Consider the following 19,302-nt stretch of genomic DNA (forward strand, 5'->3'; position numbering starts at 1 on the left):
ACTCTGTTGCTCGGTCAGAAGGGTGTTACGATAAGGGGTTGCGCTACCTCAGCGGAGGCGACCGGCAGATCAATGAAAAGGGTTCGCACGAGCGGGAGGAGGATTGATCGCCGATAGGGAAATTTCGTTAGTTTCCACCAGTCATAAAAGGTGATGGTGGTGGTGGGCGCTGTTCCTGCTATACCGCCGCGGAGAGGCCTAACTAACGTGGGGCCACCCTTCGAAATTCACCCTTCTGAGAGTGAGACGAGGGTGGTCGGCTAGGGCCGCGGAGGCGCGGGTGGAAGTGCCGGTAGGAAGAGGTGAATTTCCACCAGGAGGAGGAATGGTGCTGCAGAGAACTGCTACTAGGCTGTGTCGGGGCGGTTTGCATGTTGGTGTTTGTGTTGGTGGAGGAACTGGCACGAGGCATGGAAGCACACGTCAGAGTATTAACGAAATTTTAACCAATCAATGAGAAGTTCATTAGCCTGTGCCGCTTGCGTTGCACCCCCTTGCCTCGCGACTCGAGAACGGCCTCCATCTCCGGACTCGGTCGAAACCAACCTATCCGCAACAACACCCCCTCGCGTCTCTTCTCGGAACGCCACAGTCTTGGGGGAGATCGCGCGCCGGTGATAAAATTCAACATTCGGCGTGCGAGGCAACCCTTAGCGCCCATCGCCACCCTCCGCGGAGAACCTCGCTCTCACCTCCCCCCCGTACTCTCTCTCTCTCTCTCTTTCTCTCTTTATTGCCATTTCATGCTCTTTCTGTTCAAGCTGGATTAGCGTACCGAGGCATCTAATTGTAAACGTGGAAGCATTAGGCGATTTTCACCAAGTTGTACGACGAAGTTTTCGCAAAATTATACGCGACGTAACGCCGACGCGAGCCAGGCGGGAAACGTTGTAATTTTCATTTCTATGCATACAGACTTCCATTCCGTCAAATTATATTTTTCGCTGATAATCGGCATGTGAAAGTTGGGGGATTTTCTGAATTTCGTAACGATATCACTATAAGAAATACAAATGAAAAGAATTCACAAATTTGCCACGTATACACGAATGATCTTGAGATCTAAGTCGAATAATAACACACACGACATATCATTAATACTGCACGTGCGACCGTGGCTGAAACAGCGTGTACAATTAGACGCGTGCGATTTCTTAAAACAGATACATTAGTCAAAAGCCATAACCGACCGCCAAGGTTCCGTGCCGGTAGGGTCGTCTCTCGCCCACGCATTTGTTGCAGTGTCATTTGTCTCCAATATCTCTCGGCGCCCCTGGGACAGCCGCGCCTTCGTACGTACCGCCACGGACGATGCATGGAATAAGCCACAATAATAAAAAGAGTCAGTGCGCGGTGTCGCAGTGTCGCGAAGGAAGGGTGACGCCGGCTGCAATAATTTTGTCACGATGATTGATACGGTCGGTCTAAAGTTTTGTCGATATCCAGACATACGCGGCTATCTTACGAAACGGCTTATTTAATGACCAAATCGATCCCCTCGGCGACGGTTAGACTGTAGTCTTCGTTTGGACACGAAAGATGGAAATAGAAGGAGAGCTTCCGATAGGGAAATATAAATTGAATTTTTTACACGTAAGAATATGTCAATTAGCAAATTAATTCTGAGTCGCTCCTATCTTTGCGACGGAACGTCTGTAATAAGCAAAGTACAATAATATCTATCTCACGATAATGCGCATTGATAATTCAAAGTTGCTATTTTGTCCAAGAAATTCGAAGCCGGCAATGATCCCTAAAGCACTTCCGCTCGATGAAGAAAACTGCTCGAATAATTATCGCGCGACGTTGTTTGACAATGAAACACTAATTTCGCAACAGCCTTCGGTTTTGCGTGACGCGTATGAAGAGCATTTTATTCAAATCTGGTTGACGATCTAGTCGTACGTCGGATGTCAGCAGGGTTCAAATGTCCGCTCCCGGAACGAACATTAAAAACGCCTAGACGCCCGGCACAAGGATCGGTTCCCATGTACGCGATTTTTTTCTTTCGCCGTCATTTGTCTCTAATATCTGCCGGCGCCCCCGGGACAGCCGCGCCTCCGTGCGAACCGCCGTGGACAATATATCGAATAAGCCACAATGACAAAAAGAGAGCCGGTACGCGGCGAGCGACGCCGTGAAGGAAGGGTGGCGTGGCGGCGATTGTATTGGCCGCGACGGTGGCGGTGTCGGTGGTGTTGCCGAGTGGAAAGGGACGGGGGGCTGGGGGGGGGTGCGCGCGGTGGAAATGAGGAAGACGAAGAGGGTGGTCGACCGTGAGGGACGCCGGTGAGAAAGAGAAAGAAACAGGAGGCGAGAGCGGGACAGAAAGCGGGAGAGACTACGTACGAAAGGATGGTGTACGGCGAAGGAGCGACAGGACGCGGGGGAGGAGGGAGAAGGAACGATAGGCGGAAAGAGTGGTCGACCGCGTAAGGGAGGAAGAGGCTCCGAGCGAGAGAGGAGAGACAGCACCATATAAAACCGAGGCGCGCGGAGAAAAAGAGATTTGCATTGCCGGGCCCCGCGATGGGGTAAACCGGGGGCAGAGTGGGCTGGGACGGCTCTCTCTCGCAATATATCGGGGGAAGGGGCTTTCTGTTGGAAAAGACCGAAGGGGTTGAGTAACGACACGTATCATACGTGGAACCATACACCGGCGGACACGTACGTTCGATATCGCGCGCTGTTTTTACGTCGAAGTTTCTCCCTTCGCTTCCACCAATTAGATCGCGCGAAGGAGCGCCTCCACGTTCGTTCGTGCTGGCTGAACACCTTCGCCCCGTGTCGAGCTGATGCAGCCAAATGAGTTATTATTTCCAGCCGTAATTTTGCGCGTATCAGGCGCCTTGAATCTAGTCTTCAGCGGAAGATCACGTTTCGTTTTCGTCCCTGCTATCGCGAATTCACACCGGTAATGGCGAATTCGATCGGATGCGCTAGTGCGCACCGATTGCGCATTAAGACTCCTTCGTAGCTCGTATTTCAAGATCGTGTGCAAAATATATTCTAACGTTTCTCAGTCGGTGAAATCATTCGCGCGGCATCCGCGCGGATTGTTTTATCGACTAAGAAATTTCGAAGATGTGTTTAGGACGATCTTAAATATAAGAACGGATTACGAAGAAGCCTCAGCGCGCACTCGGTGGGCACCGGTACATCCACTGGAATTCGCGACGATGCAATTTCATCAAATCTCCATTCGACGTGAATCACAAGGCGCAGTCGACGATGAGAAAAATGGCATTTTTATATTTCAATGAGATAACGCGGTCGATCGATTTATCGCGCTGGTCTTTTCGCGTGTCACGCGGGCTTTGCACGGACGAGGGCAATAATCCCGCGCGCGTGGAACATTCTATAAACATCCCTTGAAATAGTTGCGCAAAATCGCCGAACGGATAATCGCCGCGATCCTATCTTTTCGCGAAACCGCCGTCGCGCGGCGAGCCGCCCCGAGACGCTCCTTCGATCGGAACGTGGGGTTTCGGTATTTCCCGACAGTGCGCTGCCTCGTTCTGGAATGGCGAAACTCGCAACTTTCTCATTAGCCAGCGCGACAATGCAGCTAGGATAGGGGCGCGTGTACGCGCACCCACACACTCCCGCGCGCCGATATATGTCACCGGCGATGGATAATAATGTGTGCTTCAGCCCGATCGGCGGTGTCGTTGCTCACCCTCCGCGATTCGACCTATCGTGCTGCTTGCGGTGTTAAGCGCTCGCACCTTCGCGCGCACACAGACGCACACGCGCGTACACACACGCGAGATCGCCTCTATCCGCCCTCACCCACCGAGGAGGAAGAGCCACCGCATAAATGTCAGGGACCAGCGGCTGAGCATTTCCTATCGAGCATTTCTGTCAATAAGCGCTGTCGCGTACAATGGCGGCGATTCGAAAGCTGCTGATTATGAAATAAATGCCCGACTCGCGCGACCCCCGCAACATTCGCGCCCGTTCGCGCACACGCTCGTGATCTCTCTGTCGCTCCCGGGGCGGGAGGGGGATTGTTTGCAACCGCCGTAAGCTTCCTCTGTTCGCGCGCGCAGACGGTGAGTAAGCCGGCGACATTGACACTTTCGATACCCGTCAATAAACTGCGGTGATTTCAATTGGGATATATCAGCCGTACGGAAGTTCCCGTTTCAATTTGCGCTCTGCATAATGTCGACGCGGTCGTTCGATTTTTTTTTCCGCATTTTGCAAAATTATTTATATGCCTGTGTGTATCGGTGAAATATTTCAGCGCGAATGTGCACACGCGCGAGAGGAAGATTTATATACGAGCGGCAATCTAGGATCTTTAATCGTTCTTTTCGGAAGCGAGCCAAGGGAAAAGTGCGATTATTGCAAATTTCATCGGACGTTATACGAACACATTCTCGGACGTCTTCCTCTCCGAATGTCTCTCTTGTTACCATCTCCAGTCCGCCTGTCTGTGCTCGTTTCTCTCGTTTCAATATTTCTCTCCGGCGAATACCCCGACTAATATATGGCTTCTGCCGAGCCACCGCAAGTCGAGTGTGGGTGGGCGTACGTATTCATAAACGCGTAGTCCTCGTAATGCAAATCAGAGAAAGAGTTGGGAAGAGAAAGAGGCCGGAGGAAAGATGAGGAGAGCGGGGAGTATGGGGGAGAAAGAGGAAGAGAGAAATGACGAACGCGGTTAATATTAATTCTTCGTGGTCACCGCCGTCCGGTCGATTGCGGATCGTAGCAGCGCAGGTGCCGAAGATGGCTAAATCCTTTGTAAACATTGAGGAATTATTAGGTCAGCTGTGGAAATAATTTATGCTCGTATAACGATTTAATCGTTCCCTTCGCTGTGCGAGCAGAGAGAGAGAGAGAGAGCGCGCGCGCGTTGAATCTATATATATATATATATATTTAATTCTCTCATTAGCTTTTTACATCGCGCATCGGCACACATCATTAGCTGCGTGAGCGCCGCTACAATCTGCGAAAAGTAATGCGCGTAATTTATTTTATTCGATTTTATTCGTTTCAGTGAACGGTTCGATTTGCGTCTGATTAGCGTAGCTTTATAGGTAATGACGGAACGGTAATAATTTTCAATATCTAATAATAACGGCTCACACATGCGTATACGTGTGTAGCGCATGTGCACACACCCTCGCGAGCGAACTGTACACGTCTCGGACCCTCGGTAGGTTCCGAACGTAAAGCCGCGAAAAAGGAAAAGTCCGCGCAGTCGCGCTTTACGCAAGACTACATACGTTCCTGATAATGCAAGTTTTTAAAACAATGCCGCGGCTCAGGATAACTAAACCGAACGCGAGATGTCGTTCCATTATAAAGGCAATATCGTATGGTCGAGTATACCCGGTATTACTAGCTTTCATAATCTGATGTATATTACGCATAACCGCGTGTATCAGGGGCGCGAGAGTGAGACGAGGGAAGGTGTGAGAGCGGTGAGGGTGGGAGAGCCGGAGGATCGCGTACTACCGTATGTATAGGTCTGGTTTCGGCAAAGAGTGCCCTCGCTGGTGCTCGCTCGTAATAAGCATAAATCCTCGGAGGCTTATCTAGCGGCGCCCAGAAGAACGCTAAAATAAAATATCATACATTTTGCCTTCTACCCTTCGTACCGAGGTACGTTACGACCGGCGACACCCCTCTTATCCGCCTCCCTTCGCTACTGCAGCAGTCGCTTTCTCATCCCTTCGTGACTCTCCACACCGTCATACGTGGCTTCCGAAGATAAATATCGCCTTCGGTCGCTCACCGAGATCCTTCGTGGATCCTTGATTCGCGCAACTCCCCGCGCGATTTTAATGTTTCCGTGAGGAAAAATACAAGCCGCGTGCATATATGAGATCATCGGAGGGGTTTAATAATTACTTGTTGCTTGAAATTACTTGATGATAATTAAACTTTTGGAGTGAAACGTCAAGTAAGATGAAGTACGGTTTTTCCCCGGGAGGATACTTAGATATTCTCTGATCGATCGTTCGAACCGACGCGTGTATGATCAAGAAACGAAGGTGTCTTTATATGCATACGACGGCGACTCTCTCGACGAGAAAATCGCCGTTGACCGTATCCCGCTACTTTTTTTCTACACCTACGGGGAAAAAAGTCAGATATCATGTCCCAATAGGGATGGGTAGATGAGCGCTCTTTCTGTCGGATTTTTGCGAGGGTTTGCGCGTCGATGCAACGCGAGATGTTGGCCAAAGGCACGTAGTCGGTGTAATGAGGCGAGATACATTCGGCCTCAACTCTCTCTCCTGCGCCCTCTTCCTTCTACCGCTGCTATCTTTCTCTCTCTCTCTCCCTTTCTCTTTCTCCATCTCCCCGTAGGGTGGTATCGTACCAGCGGAGGATGGCTGGCGGAGAAGCTCGGCCAGAAACGCGAAGGGGTTCGAGGGAGGACGCTCGAGTGAGGGAAAGGGTTGAGCTCGAAGCCCGATCAGTCATTAGACAAGTGGGTATTCACATATATCGAGTTGTAAAATCGATAGGGGTGTCCGTTAGCCGTGTATCCTGTAAGGAGCGCGTGGTGGGGATGAGATGCGAGCTGATAGAACGAGAGAGACGAGGGCGAAGACGGAGAGAGGACGAATGACCGAGCCAGCTATCTCGATGTCGGGCTGACGGAGATAGAAAACGGAAAGCCCCTTTCTCTCTATCCATACTTCCCCTTCGACCCCTTTTGTTGCTTCGCCACCCTCCTGCAACCCCTAGCCGCCCATCCTCCTCCTACTCCGTCTCCTCCACCTCCTGCCACCGCACGTATCCAGTCCTTGCATATTAATCCTGCCCATAATTCCCACTTCCCAGTTTGGGCAACCCTTCGCTTCGGTTGCTTCAGCTACCCGCGTCGGCAGAGTGAAAGGGAAGGAGAATGAGCAGGAGAATGAAAATCGGCGAGATGGAGCGAGAAAGAGAAAGGCTGGCCGCCTCCTATCGATTGGGCTTTCTTTCCGACCCCAGCTTTTAATTGGCATTCTCCTGTGGCGAGAAGAGGAGCGAGCCTCCATGGGAGAGAGCTCCTCTACGGCCCAAAGGGGTGCTTTGCCACTAAAGGGATTGATACCGGCGATCTTTCCTTCGTCATGCAAAAATGAGATCTTTCTATCGCGACACGCTGATATCGGTCCGTAGAGCGCGAGGTCCTGCAAAAGTCCCGCGCAATCCATCGGGAATAAAGTTCGGTAGATCGAGTGGTCGTGACAAAGCGATCGTTCGAGCGTGAAAGATTCATCGAATTTTACGGGACGTTGCTCCTTAGTAAGATATCATCAGGGCTTCTCTCTTCTGTAAATGTTTATAAACGTAACTCTGTTCCATCGTGATCTCCCCACTGTTGCACGAAGCATCGGGTACTTCTAAAAATAAATATCTAGACGATATAACAAAATATCTCAGTATAAGGATCTTCACGTGTTAAAATTCATATTCTTAATTACGAAATTAGAAGCGTGGCCTTAATTAATTCCAGGCAACGCTGAAATATTTCCGGAGTAGAATGTAGTCTTGTTCAATTCTGGAAGGTGTTATCGAAAAATCTATACTAATTCGCGCGATTCGGCGGAAATATCATCGGACAAACAAACGAGCCGTTCAAGCCCAATTTTTACGACGTTCGGCCCCGTCAATGACGTATCAAGATAATGGGTATAGATCAAAGGGTATCAAAGTATCTCTCAACGTAAACGACAACTTATATTTGCGTTCCTGTCGGCCGCGTGGAAACGATAATACGACGGCGGGACGAGAAAGGGGAAGCTGTGAAACCACGAAAAGCGAGAACGTGAGCTTCGACGGCCATGACGATCTCGTACCGACGCATCATTGGTGGACAGGCTACGAAATTAATACGAAGCAAACGGCCATCTTGTCCCTGTACCGAATCTACGTACGTATACGAAAAGGGGTTCTAATGTGCCACGGTGTATGGATATCGGGGAGCCGCGTTACTCGAGTCACCGCGTCCATGTATATATTCGCACGCATACGCGCGCGCGCGAGCGAGCGAGAAAGAGAGAGAGAGAGAGGGCTTGTGCGTATACACACGTAAGTATGAGAAGGCCGCGGACGTGTGCGTGAAGATTGATTATACCGCGGGAGAAAATGTGATCAATAGCTCAACAAACAAAGGCCTCCGACGCCTATATAATGCAAATAGCAAAAATCGCGGAGGATTAAGGGAGTTGCGAAAGTAGGGGACGTGAAACAGGAGCAAGAGGGGGGGGGGGGGGAAGGNGGGGGGGGGGTGGAAGGCGGCATGAGGTAGGGTGGTGTGATGGTCAAGAAACAATACGGACGCGTGCGGCTACTTCAAGTTTGCTTGACACCACCGCGCAGGCAGCCCTTGCGCGCACCCTCTGCACCCTTCGACTTCGCACCCTCCGGTTCTTCCCTACGAGTCAGCTTGGAACCCACCGTCCTCGCTTTAATTTGCATACGACCGATCATGTCTTCCGACTCGCCTTCACATCCTCGTCGCCATACCTCACGACCATCGATCAAGCCCCGATTGTTTTTGCTCTAACTCATCCCCACTTCGCCACCCGGATTGGACGCCTTCGTGCTGGGGGTTGCTCGTTGGTCACTACCCCACACGTACGTCTCCTGTGCGCGCACACCGACTTTGTATGGCCCTTCAGCAGTCGAGAATCTCGCTAACGAGGGGTTCTCCTTCTACCGATGACATTGTTCCAACGTAGAAAACCTGCCAACATCCGCCAACCCTTGCCACCGCCGCGCCTGACGATAATTCTCCGCTCTTACTTCTTTCATGGTTCCTGTCCTTCAGCTTTTTCCATAATACCGGAAATAAACAGTTTAAATGATTGATTGTCGAAATGCTGATTCACGTGGCATTAATGCAATACCTGTTATCTTAAATCATTGATTCTTGGATTCTCCAAGAAGTTTTTGAGAATGTACAGTTGTTAACGTGTTATCCAAGATTGATTAATCAATTAATTTTTCCGCGTGTAAAAGGATGAAGTGATCTAATTTACGGAATCCAATGACAAGACACGATATTACTTTCTCACGAGGCGGCAAATTACTTGCGAGATACATCAATACCGAAAATGGTGTATGCAAGATTGAAATTCGATACAGCGAGTGATATACGCCCACGACAATCGAAGATGCCTGGCTTCTACGAACTACTCAGAAACATAAAATTTTGTTGAAGCCTGTCGACCATCGCACAGCCATCTCTGAATAATATATAGTTATTAATACTATCGATATCCGAACGAACTAACTGTGTGAGTCGAAAAGACAGTAACCTTCCGTTACATATTCACGTTACCGTTATAGCGACATATCAGATTGCATTTCAGATCGTAAAATGTCGCAGCGTGATATTACAAGATAATCCAGTACTAAATTTTGCCGGCCAATGGACACTACAAAATCAGCGTATCTGCATTTTCTATCAGATTGATCAACAGATTTGTCGTAGTGAACGCTTGATCTGAAAATCGCGCGTAGAGTGAAATAAACATGATATGAAATGGACGACATTCTCTGAAATATTCAATAAAAAGAAGAGCCAGTGAGAATCCAAATTTGAGTACTGGTGTGTTAAAAATAAATCGTATCAAGCACCAAAAGCCACGTATCATGAAATTTCGATCTTGCTTTAGACTTTTATCAAATATAACAAGAAAATTTATAACCATCGCGAAGAACTGGAGAAAGTTACATCATCATGATTAATTAGAATATTCTACATTGTTTTCTAGAAATTAAACCACACGCCGTGAAGTGTAAAATTCTGAGCTTTCGAGTCCTATTTCGTTTCATATTTCGCTTCACAGTTCACTGGTTGAAGAAACACACGGTCACATATTGCGTTGTCGAGGTGGATTTCTGGTTTTATCCGCATCGTTAAACAGTGCTCGCGAAAGAAATGGAAAGTGAGAATCGATAGACTCTCCCCCAACGCAACGCCAAATGCGAGGGATGATTGGCCGTCGTGCAAAAAAAGACCGAAAAAAAGGGAAACACATCACCAAGTCGCCGGCGTATTTATCGTAAGTTCGTCGATCGACATGGTGTTAATTCCACCTGTCCTTCGTTTCAGGTTTCCCTCATGACGATAACCTATCCTATCGCCGCTAATGGCGGACATTATTGCGAGCGATCGCGGCAACTTCGGAAACTTATCCTTATATAAGCCACCCCCGCCAGCAGCAACCACCCGTTCTACCTGACGGTATATCGAACGTCAATGCGTACTTATCTACGCTCGTGTCGGTTCTTACCTACATGCTGCTATGTGCGTGTGACATCCTCGTACACGCACTGGCACGCGTTGTCACATACACTCACTTGCGCGCATACACACACACACACGCGCGCGCACGCAGATATATGTATATAGTTGCTCAAGTAGAAGTGACGCTTCTGGACGTAGACGCGTATCGATTATAAGTGAAACGGAGGACAATCGACAGGTAGCCGTCCCCGATAAATAAACTAACGAGTAAAAACGTGCAAGTTTACCGCGTGCGTCAAGGATCTTCGATTTTACGCTACTGCGATGAGTCACGGGGTGATACGAGGCGTCAGAGGAATGTAGTTAATTTCATTAAATCGTACAAAAATATCCTCCAATCGACATTCGCTACAGTCGCATCTGCCGGTGCAGCCGGATACGACCGCAAATAACAACGAAAAAGCAATAATTTCTGGAGAAATTAAATTTATCCGAGAGTACAGTCAAAACCAGCAAGACAGGAAACACGGGCATCAGGAACGAGCGCCCGTGTCGTTGTCGGAGGTAGGAATTTTGCAAAATTGAAGTCGCTGCTTCTCAATTAACCCCGGTGTGCGGAAAAAAAGAGACGACGCCTCGGCGAGAAAAAACAATTGATACGATCTCGTTCACGTAGCTCGTTGCATCGCGCTCGGTGCGAACGCATTCGGCTTTAAAATCGTCCCACTCCGCCGTCCCTCTTTGATCGGCTTTCTCTTTCTCTCCCTGCGGCGGCAGTCTACCGCTCTCTATATTCCCTCGCGCACACCCATCCACGTGAACCCCCGTGGAACACGTGGATAGGTTTCGAGTGCTCACGATTCATCGCGATTGATTGCGGCACAGTGGCAACATGACGATTGCCGTACGTTCTATTCGCCGGGATAATTTTTTGCCGCCGGTAGCGCCACTCGATTCTTCCAACATCCCGGATTCGTCCTCGTTATCGAGGTGGAAAAACAAGACGCCGCGGTCGTGCGCTCTGTAATTATTATCGTGCAAATCGATGACGCATTAATGAGGGGATGGATGTGCCTCGCTATACATCGCTACAGGCGACATCATGAATATGAGTCGCAAGTTTTTTCACCCCGCGAACTATACTGAAATTTTTCCCATAATTGTCATTGATGTATATCTCCGAAGGTTCTCTAATTTTTACAAGATCGCTATTTTTACTTTCAACGAACTGGGAGAATTACCACGGTTAATTTATACGGTTAAAGTTGCATACGACGACTCTGAAGGAGGTGATATAATCTATCGGCTATATGAAGCAAAATTTTTCGCAAAATTATATATATTCCGCTAACAAAGAGAAGAGACTCGTGATAAATCGTGTTCACTATCGCACTGAACTTCGGAAAATTGAGTGTCGAAGCGACAGAATGGTCGATGACATATATCATAAATTATTACCGATTCTCGATAATTGGATGACAATTCAACCAATGTGATCGATCCAATTGAAGTTTATACCTAATTTAATCCGCAGTAATTACATCCAGACTCGCCAAGATTTAAAGTTATCCTCTCCTAAGCGTTCGCTATTGATTTCCGTATATATTCCCGATAAAATTAATAAAGAGCTTCTGTGGTAAGCTCCTTACTAGGTTCGGTCCCAGATAAACGATGCCCGAAGTGAATCGCACGGAGGAGGGGAGAGCTCGTAAATGTGATTCTATATTTGCGTCGATGATAATGTAGTTACGTTCCATCTCCATTTAATCGTTTCGAGTCGATTTCCTGATGAACGATGCGAGAGTACTCGACAATATTTCAGGAAGTAGCAATTCCCGTGATTTATATCGCGCGACGCCTTCCTTAACGCGGGGGATTTTATCGCCCGCTGTCGTTCAATAAACATAACGAGCGCGAGAGACTTCGCCTCAAGAAATATTCACGTTTAAGGTCTTAAAATTGATTATTCGTGTAAATCTATCTTTCGATTTGTACATTCCACGGAAGCATGTGTGATTTTACAAAGTACTCAATGAAAATTATATTGTCATTTTCAGATCAGCCAACTGGTCGAGGAGGTGTCTAGACTACAGCAGAGCCTGCAACGCCTTCAGGAGACAAGCGCGCAGGCAACGGCGCGGCTCGAAGAGGAACTCGAAGCGCGTAGGCAGCACATCAGCAGACTCGAGAGCAAATTGGAACGGCAGAGGGATTATGACGACCTGAAGCGCGAAATCAATGTACTAAGGTCAGTCGACCTTTCGCAGATACCAACCGGCGAACCTGGCAAGAGTTTAGAACACCTTCTTATGGAACGTAGCAAGGCGTTGCAACAAGCCGAGAACTTGAAACCATCCAATACATCCGATGTACTCGGTAAGTGAACCCAATTTGATACTTCAACTGAAATCGTTATACGACGCATCTAGCGCTTTAAGATACTAAAGAAAATATTTGAAAAAAAAATAGAACGCGTAACTCATATCGTAACATGTGCAATTGTTGCAATGTAACTGCGTGAAACTGCCGATGTTCATAGCAAAGATCGTAATTTTGAAAGTAAGATATCAGAAGACGTATTGTATCTTAAACTATGAACTGCAATAGTAAATTGATTCGTAATTTTCGTACATTTGTAACGAAAAAAAAAAAAATGAAAATTTAGACATAATGTTTACATACGAAGTGGAACGTATGATCGTATTAGGAAGTTGTTCCGAACTAAAGAAGTAGAACTTGGTTAAGAATGGAAAAAGGAAGTAACGAGGTGTCAGTAGGCCGGTCACACCTCTGTGATCTCGCTTCTGATTCTTGCACTGCCGCTCTGATCTTCGGTCCCCGACTCTCTCTCTTCGAGGCTCCGTCAACGGGCTTTATCATCGAGTAACAATGAAAAGGACACGAGTCACGCAACGCGGACGCAAGAACGCTTCTATAGAATAAACGAGGGATGACTGAAGGAGCTTATTGGAAAAGAGAACAACAAAAATAACCCTGCTTGCCATTGTGTTCGCACTTTTCTTCGACTCTCTATCTCTCGTCTGTCTTTCTCTGCCTCTTTTACTCTCTTCTCCCTGAGATCTTTCTTTATCTTTCTCACTATTCCTCTATATTTCTTTCTCTCTGCTCTACTACTTTTCTGTTTGTACCTCTCTCTCTATCTCTCTCTCTCTCTCTCTCTCTCTCTATCATATACATACTTCATTTCCCTGAATTTTCGCTGCTTAGGCTGCACTTTTTCGAGCCATTCTCTCGCTGATACGTATATTAACATACATTCGTGGAAGGTACTAACTAACGCAATCGAAAACACAACTTACCTACAGGCCCACCTCACTCCACGGGCCCGCCTCATCACTCACCGAATCCTCCAAATATCCTCCTTCCTCTCTTACCCACGTAGAGGGTCTCTTTAAACCACCCCAGTTTCCCCTCTACCGCCATCCGCACACTGGGAAACGCAAACCTCGTGCACGCAAATTTGTGAACGATATTCGCAATATTTGCCCAATTCAGGCCATTGTTTCGAAGACAAAGTTCATTGTAAATCGATCCAAACTGATAGAGAGAGCACACGATAAGTTGGAATGAAAAAGAGACATCCTATACACGCCAGAGAGCCAGAGAGATACTGCAACATACCACCCTTTCTGAATCAAACCGACCGTACCCACCCTTCTACGTCGTCGTCGTGATCCTGTCTTCTCGATCCCCACTCCACTATCTCCTCCAACCATGACGGGTTAAGAGCACCGTTTCTACACGGCAAATGTCCAAACGTTAAACATTCTCCATACATCGAAACCACGTAATAACAAAACGGAACCCTTTTTTTTGAGTTCGGCTCGATTTAAAAGAAAAAAAAAAAACCCCCCACAGCATTTCCCATAGTCACATAGAGCGTTCTGTATATTTTGTTTTCAATCCTGCGATGCTCCACACATCCTGGCGTCTGTGACAGCTGAGTCGCGACACGAAGATACCTTATTCGACGCGACAGTAGGGCGATTTCTCGAATCCACACGCGTCATCGCGATCAACGTTCGAAGCGCGAGATGGACGTATCCATACGCATAATTTCTTTCGGAACGCTCGACAACGTCTCCGCACAGTCTTCCTCTCGTTGGCGTCCACGTCGTTCCTCGTTTGTACACTCAAGCGTGGACTGTGACCCGACGAAGCGTCGAAAAAGAGAGTCTCGGTCATTCGTCGTCCCGGAAGATGATCAAGAGTGACGATAAATCATCATTCGGTTTCATACGTCGAAAGAGACAGCGCGTACGGACCGGCGATCAGAACGAGAACAGCAATCCCGATCTTCATCTTCGCGAGTCGAAGTTAGGTTGAGGTATCATGTACGCGTGAGATCGTGCTGACGGGCTCCCTTGTGTTTTTGGTGGTTGCAGGTGGATTATCGTCACCCCTGCAGCGCGCCTCGACCGCCTCGCCTCACGGGGTCGGAGGTGTGCCACCTACGTCCCATGTGTCCTCCCAACAACCACCGCCACCGCCCCTGGCAGTTTCTCTCCCTCCACGTTCCACCCCGACGCCCTCTTCGGCCACTTCGACGACTTCGAGTCTCCTCTTCCCGCACTCTCTCCAAAACGTCGAGACCTTCGGCTCCTTCCTCGGTGAAGAAATCGTCGCCAATTGGAGGCGGACGTTGGAAAAGTCTTTCATAAATCAGCCGCAGCAGCAGCAGCAGCAACAGCAGCAGCAGCAATCATCGCAGCAACAACCGCAGCAGCAGCAACAGCCGTCTCAATTGAGCCAGTTGGCTCAGCAGCAACAGCAGTTGCAGCAAACTCAGCCGCACATGGGCTTGCATCCGCCGACAACGCCCAGTAGTCTAAATCATCTTCCATCACCGACGGATCCGTCGTCCACTTCGAATACTCCGGCGAAGTCGAACACGCCGATCGGCACGACGCCTCTAGGAAGTCTAGACATCGCTGAAAAGGCGCCGACGCCGGTGTCAGGACACGAAACACCAGCACCACCGACTCCATCCTCCACAACCGCCTTAACATCGCCGCCGAGCTTTCAGCCGCCAACGTCGATGGTAGAAAGTAGTACCCCCTCGGCTTCTGTCAACGGCGGCGGCCTGACACCCGGTGTGCCCAGTGCGCCGCCTCCCAAGAGTCCGGCCGATCAAGAATCATGTCATAACAATAATAACAGCCATCATCTGGCGAACAACAACATCGGCAGCCTGAGCGTTCTCGACACGCTGAAGAGTCCGTTTCGCTTCGACGACCGAACGCATCCCTTCCGATTTGGCGACGAGTTCGGGGCCGCCGGTATGGCCGGTCGGCTGGGCGAGTCACTCATTCCAAAGGGCGATCCCATGGAGGCGAGGCTGCAGGAGATGCTGCGCTACAATATGGACAAGTACGCCTCGCAAAATCTCGATACTCTTCACATAGCCAGGCGAGTGCGCGAATTACTGTCGATACACAATATCGGACAGAGGTTGTTCGCCAAGTACGTTCTCGGGTTGAGTCAAGGCACTGTCAGCGAATTGCTCAGTAAACCCAAGCCTTGGGACAAGCTGACCGAAAAGGGCCGCGACAGTTATCGGAAGATGCACGGCTGGGCTTGCGACGACAACGCCGTGCTGCTGCTCAAATCCCTGATCCCCAAGAAAGGTGAGTACCGATCATCGGTTCCAGCTCTCTCGTTCTCTCTTTCTTTCTCTCTCTCTCTCTCTCTCTCTCTCTCTCTTTCTTTCTCTCCGTTTCTCTGTTCTTCTCTCGTTCACTCTCTCTTACTTTCCGTTTCTCTTTAATTTATTTATTTTCTTTTTACTTCATCCATTTCGTACAACATCTCTCGACGCGCCTCTGCGTAACGTCCGACACGACGAAGGCTGGATCACCTGACGTCTCGATGTCCATGAAGACGGACGAGACATCGTAATTACACACGCCGCTACATTGTAGCGAATACCTGTGGCAATCGCGATTAATTTCGCTTCTTTCCACGCCCATAAGCGCGATAAACCGCATTTATGGTAAAGTTCAGCATGACGGTTTGAGGATGCGCGATCGAATATTTGCTATCTTAAGTGTGTAATTACGTTGAATCATTCATCCTGAGTCGTTGAAAACACCAAAGGGCAATGATTCCTATAGTGAGTCGCTATAACCACGAGACACACATTTTCTTGCCTTCGCCGTCGATGACCTATCGATTGACTTGACTCTCGAAAATCTTCCGCCTCGCACTGCCAATAATCCATCTCGCCGAATCACTAACTATGAGCTGTCAGCTAACCTTTCGGTCGCCTAACGTGGGGCTCGATGGTACTTCCGTTTTGCTCTAATTGCACCGCGGGAAAGGAACGCTCGTGTCAGAATGGCATCCCTCTGTACACATGAAATGAGATCAGGGAGATAAGTATGCGTTGGTGACATCGTGAGCTTTCACTATATCTGAGTTGGAAAGAGCAGGTGAATTCTGCACATCATCGGTAGAAATCTATCCCGACCACCTTCTGCGATAAAACTACACAAATACCAGAATGTTGACGAAGAGTCGTATACCATACAACGACGGTGATTACTTGGTTGACGAATAACTCGTTCCCGTTGAATGCAACCAAATCAATTTTGTCTGGGAAATCCAACCGAACTTTTTTAACCGACACACGATAATAAAATAATTATTCGCGAACGATTTATGTATTTGTAATTGTGTGACAGAAAATACTTGGCTGCATCAGCGTGTCGTGCTGTTAGCGAAGGCGCACATTCTATTCGGTATCTGATGCAAAAACGCATACGCTGTATCCAAGCTTGAACATCCATAGTCTTAATTAAATTACGCAGCTCGTTGGCATACCTTGCCCGTTATCGATTGTATGCTGCGTTTGGCAGCCATATTGTTTAGACTAATAGCTCCTGGGAATAGGAAGCCCTGGATGAGTGCTGGGTAGGGGTGAGATGTATAAAGGGCTCCGGTGTATAGAGATGGGGGGACGAGAGGAGAAAGGAAAGCGAGATTTGACGAAGAACATAGAAATCCTAAACGCACCGGTCTGTACTTATTGCGGTAACCAATTTGCACTTTTCTGATTGTCGCGAAATTGCTAGATTACGCCGAGTGAGCTAGGTTTTATCTTAGCATCGATGTGAATACCAGTACTGTCAGCAGAAACCAGGCGCTTCTGGGTATTCGAACTCGCGAATGCTACTAGAAATAACCCGAAATAACGAAGATGGCCGAATATCCGAAATCAATAATATCGCAGATAGAATTCAGGTAATATCGACCTGTCATTTTTTATTAATTTCTGCAGAAACTGATTTTGTCATTTATCAACATACACACGTGTACATTGTTACAATACTCGAACATCCATGCCGTTTCCTCAATAATAAACGAAACAATAGTTACAAGTGAAACATTGTAGCGAAATTTTCTTTACGATTCTTTCGTTTTATCACGCGTTCCCATCGCAGCGAATCGGAGACGCGTATTATAATATCACAGGTATCACGGCAGTACAGTGCGCGCCTTCCGTTTTTTTGTAAATATTAATATCAATTGCACAGGATGTTGACTCAATGCCATCATTTTCCCTTCACGTCCGGTGATGAAATAAAACGTATATAAAATCCAGTTGGGTCACGAGGCGCGTCCTGCATCAATGGATTGTCGGTTTCCGTCGGACCTCTGGTAACAACAATCACGAAACATTACAGCGGATAGGAGGGAGTGTATGCAGGAGAGGGAGAGACAGAAGAGCAACCGAAATGAAGGGTTAGGACGGCACGAGGGGTGGCAGGAGGGAACTGGTGACAAAAACTTAGGGGGTCGTAACATCTCTCAATGCACCGACCGTAAAATTATAGGGGTGTGTGCGTGTATCATCCCGTGGCGTGAGCACGGCAATAAATCAGAACTGCAGGAACTGCACATGCAGTCGTTGAAAATGTTTAAGCACGCCATCGAAGATAAGAAAACGCGAGGAGAAATGCCGACACTGTTAATCGTCTCTTTCGAACGCAATTTTTCCCGCCGCTGTTTCAGAATTCTAAACTGAAATACTGTGATTTAGCACTCATGCCCGAATAAGATGCATCTGATTGATCTGATTGAATTTTATTAGCTCCCGCATTAGAGAAAAGGATGACATCAAGTCGATCTGTGCGCACTTTCGTGTATTAGTCAACTGAAACATATCGCGCTAATATACAAAGTATCTGCCACTTACTTCGTGTGCATTTGTTAACAACTGCTACTGTCGTAAATCAAGTTTCCTTTCAGGCTCGGAAGCGGCTACAATTACTCGGATATTTATTGTTCGTCTTGAAAGTATAACATCACCGGGAGTTCTTTAATTGTCGAATTAATCATTCACCGTTTGTTCGTGTGAATCATGGCGCGCGAGAGCTCCTTGTGATTGTAATGGGAAGAATCCGTCGCGGTTCAATAGCATAAATATACTTACAGCAATGTTTGAAACTTCTATAATCAAGGCATGTGATTTATGGGCAAAAATCGGTGGCTTTATATAGCTTGAAAGGCGCCGCCCGGCTTTGGTGGCGGCGTCGGTTAAGATAAGTTTGCGTCTGGCTAAATACCTGATCTAACGACTCATCGCGCTGTTATATAGACAGGCGCAGGCGGCGCAATACCAACCTGTCGTTGAAAGCTTTATTGTGATTTATGAATCGACTTTGTGGTCACCTTATTTATCACTGGCGCGTCCGCGAAAATTATCACAATGAACCATTGATCTCGGATCGAGATCGTTCCATTCCGCTGCGCGATGCTGCTCGTCGCGGGGAACACTACCCAGTATTCGTCACGTTAATTTCACGTTACAAGAATCGTCACACGCAACGAGCGAGAGAGTTCTATCGGTTGTAGCCTACGAGACATCATTAACGCGATATTTCCCGACCCTTCGCGCCTATTTATACGAGCGTGATATTTTTCGCGAAAATTTACGCCCGTGCGTGGCCGCTGTAAAACGCTGACAATGAATTCGCTCGCGTGTAGTTCAAGGTGAGACGATTTGGATCCAGTTAACGTCGCCAGGCTCCTCGGGTTCCGGTGGCCTAAATCACGGCGCGCTTTAT

At 48.0% G+C, this 19,302-nt stretch overlaps 1 protein-coding gene across 4 annotated transcripts in view; it reads left to right on the forward strand.

Annotated features, from left to right (window-relative positions):
* Positions 1-19,302, forward strand: part of LOC106747531 (homeobox protein cut) — a 133,102-nt gene that overhangs the window by 102,858 nt on the left and 10,942 nt on the right. For all 4 annotated transcript variants that reach the window (XM_014625138.1, XM_014625140.1, XM_014625142.1 and 1 more), the window contains exons 3-4: positions 12,271-12,589; positions 14,620-15,861. In XM_014625138.1, the coding sequence (XP_014480624.1) occupies positions 12,271-12,589; positions 14,620-15,861 (1,561 nt within the window). The remainder of the gene's footprint in view (positions 1-12,270; positions 12,590-14,619; positions 15,862-19,302) is intronic.

The sequence above is a fragment of the Dinoponera quadriceps genome, unplaced genomic scaffold (genome assembly GCF_001313825.1).
Source record: "Dinoponera quadriceps isolate SergipeBrazil2010 unplaced genomic scaffold, ASM131382v1 scaffold2159, whole genome shotgun sequence".
NCBI lineage: Eukaryota > Metazoa > Arthropoda > Insecta > Hymenoptera > Formicidae > Dinoponera > Dinoponera quadriceps.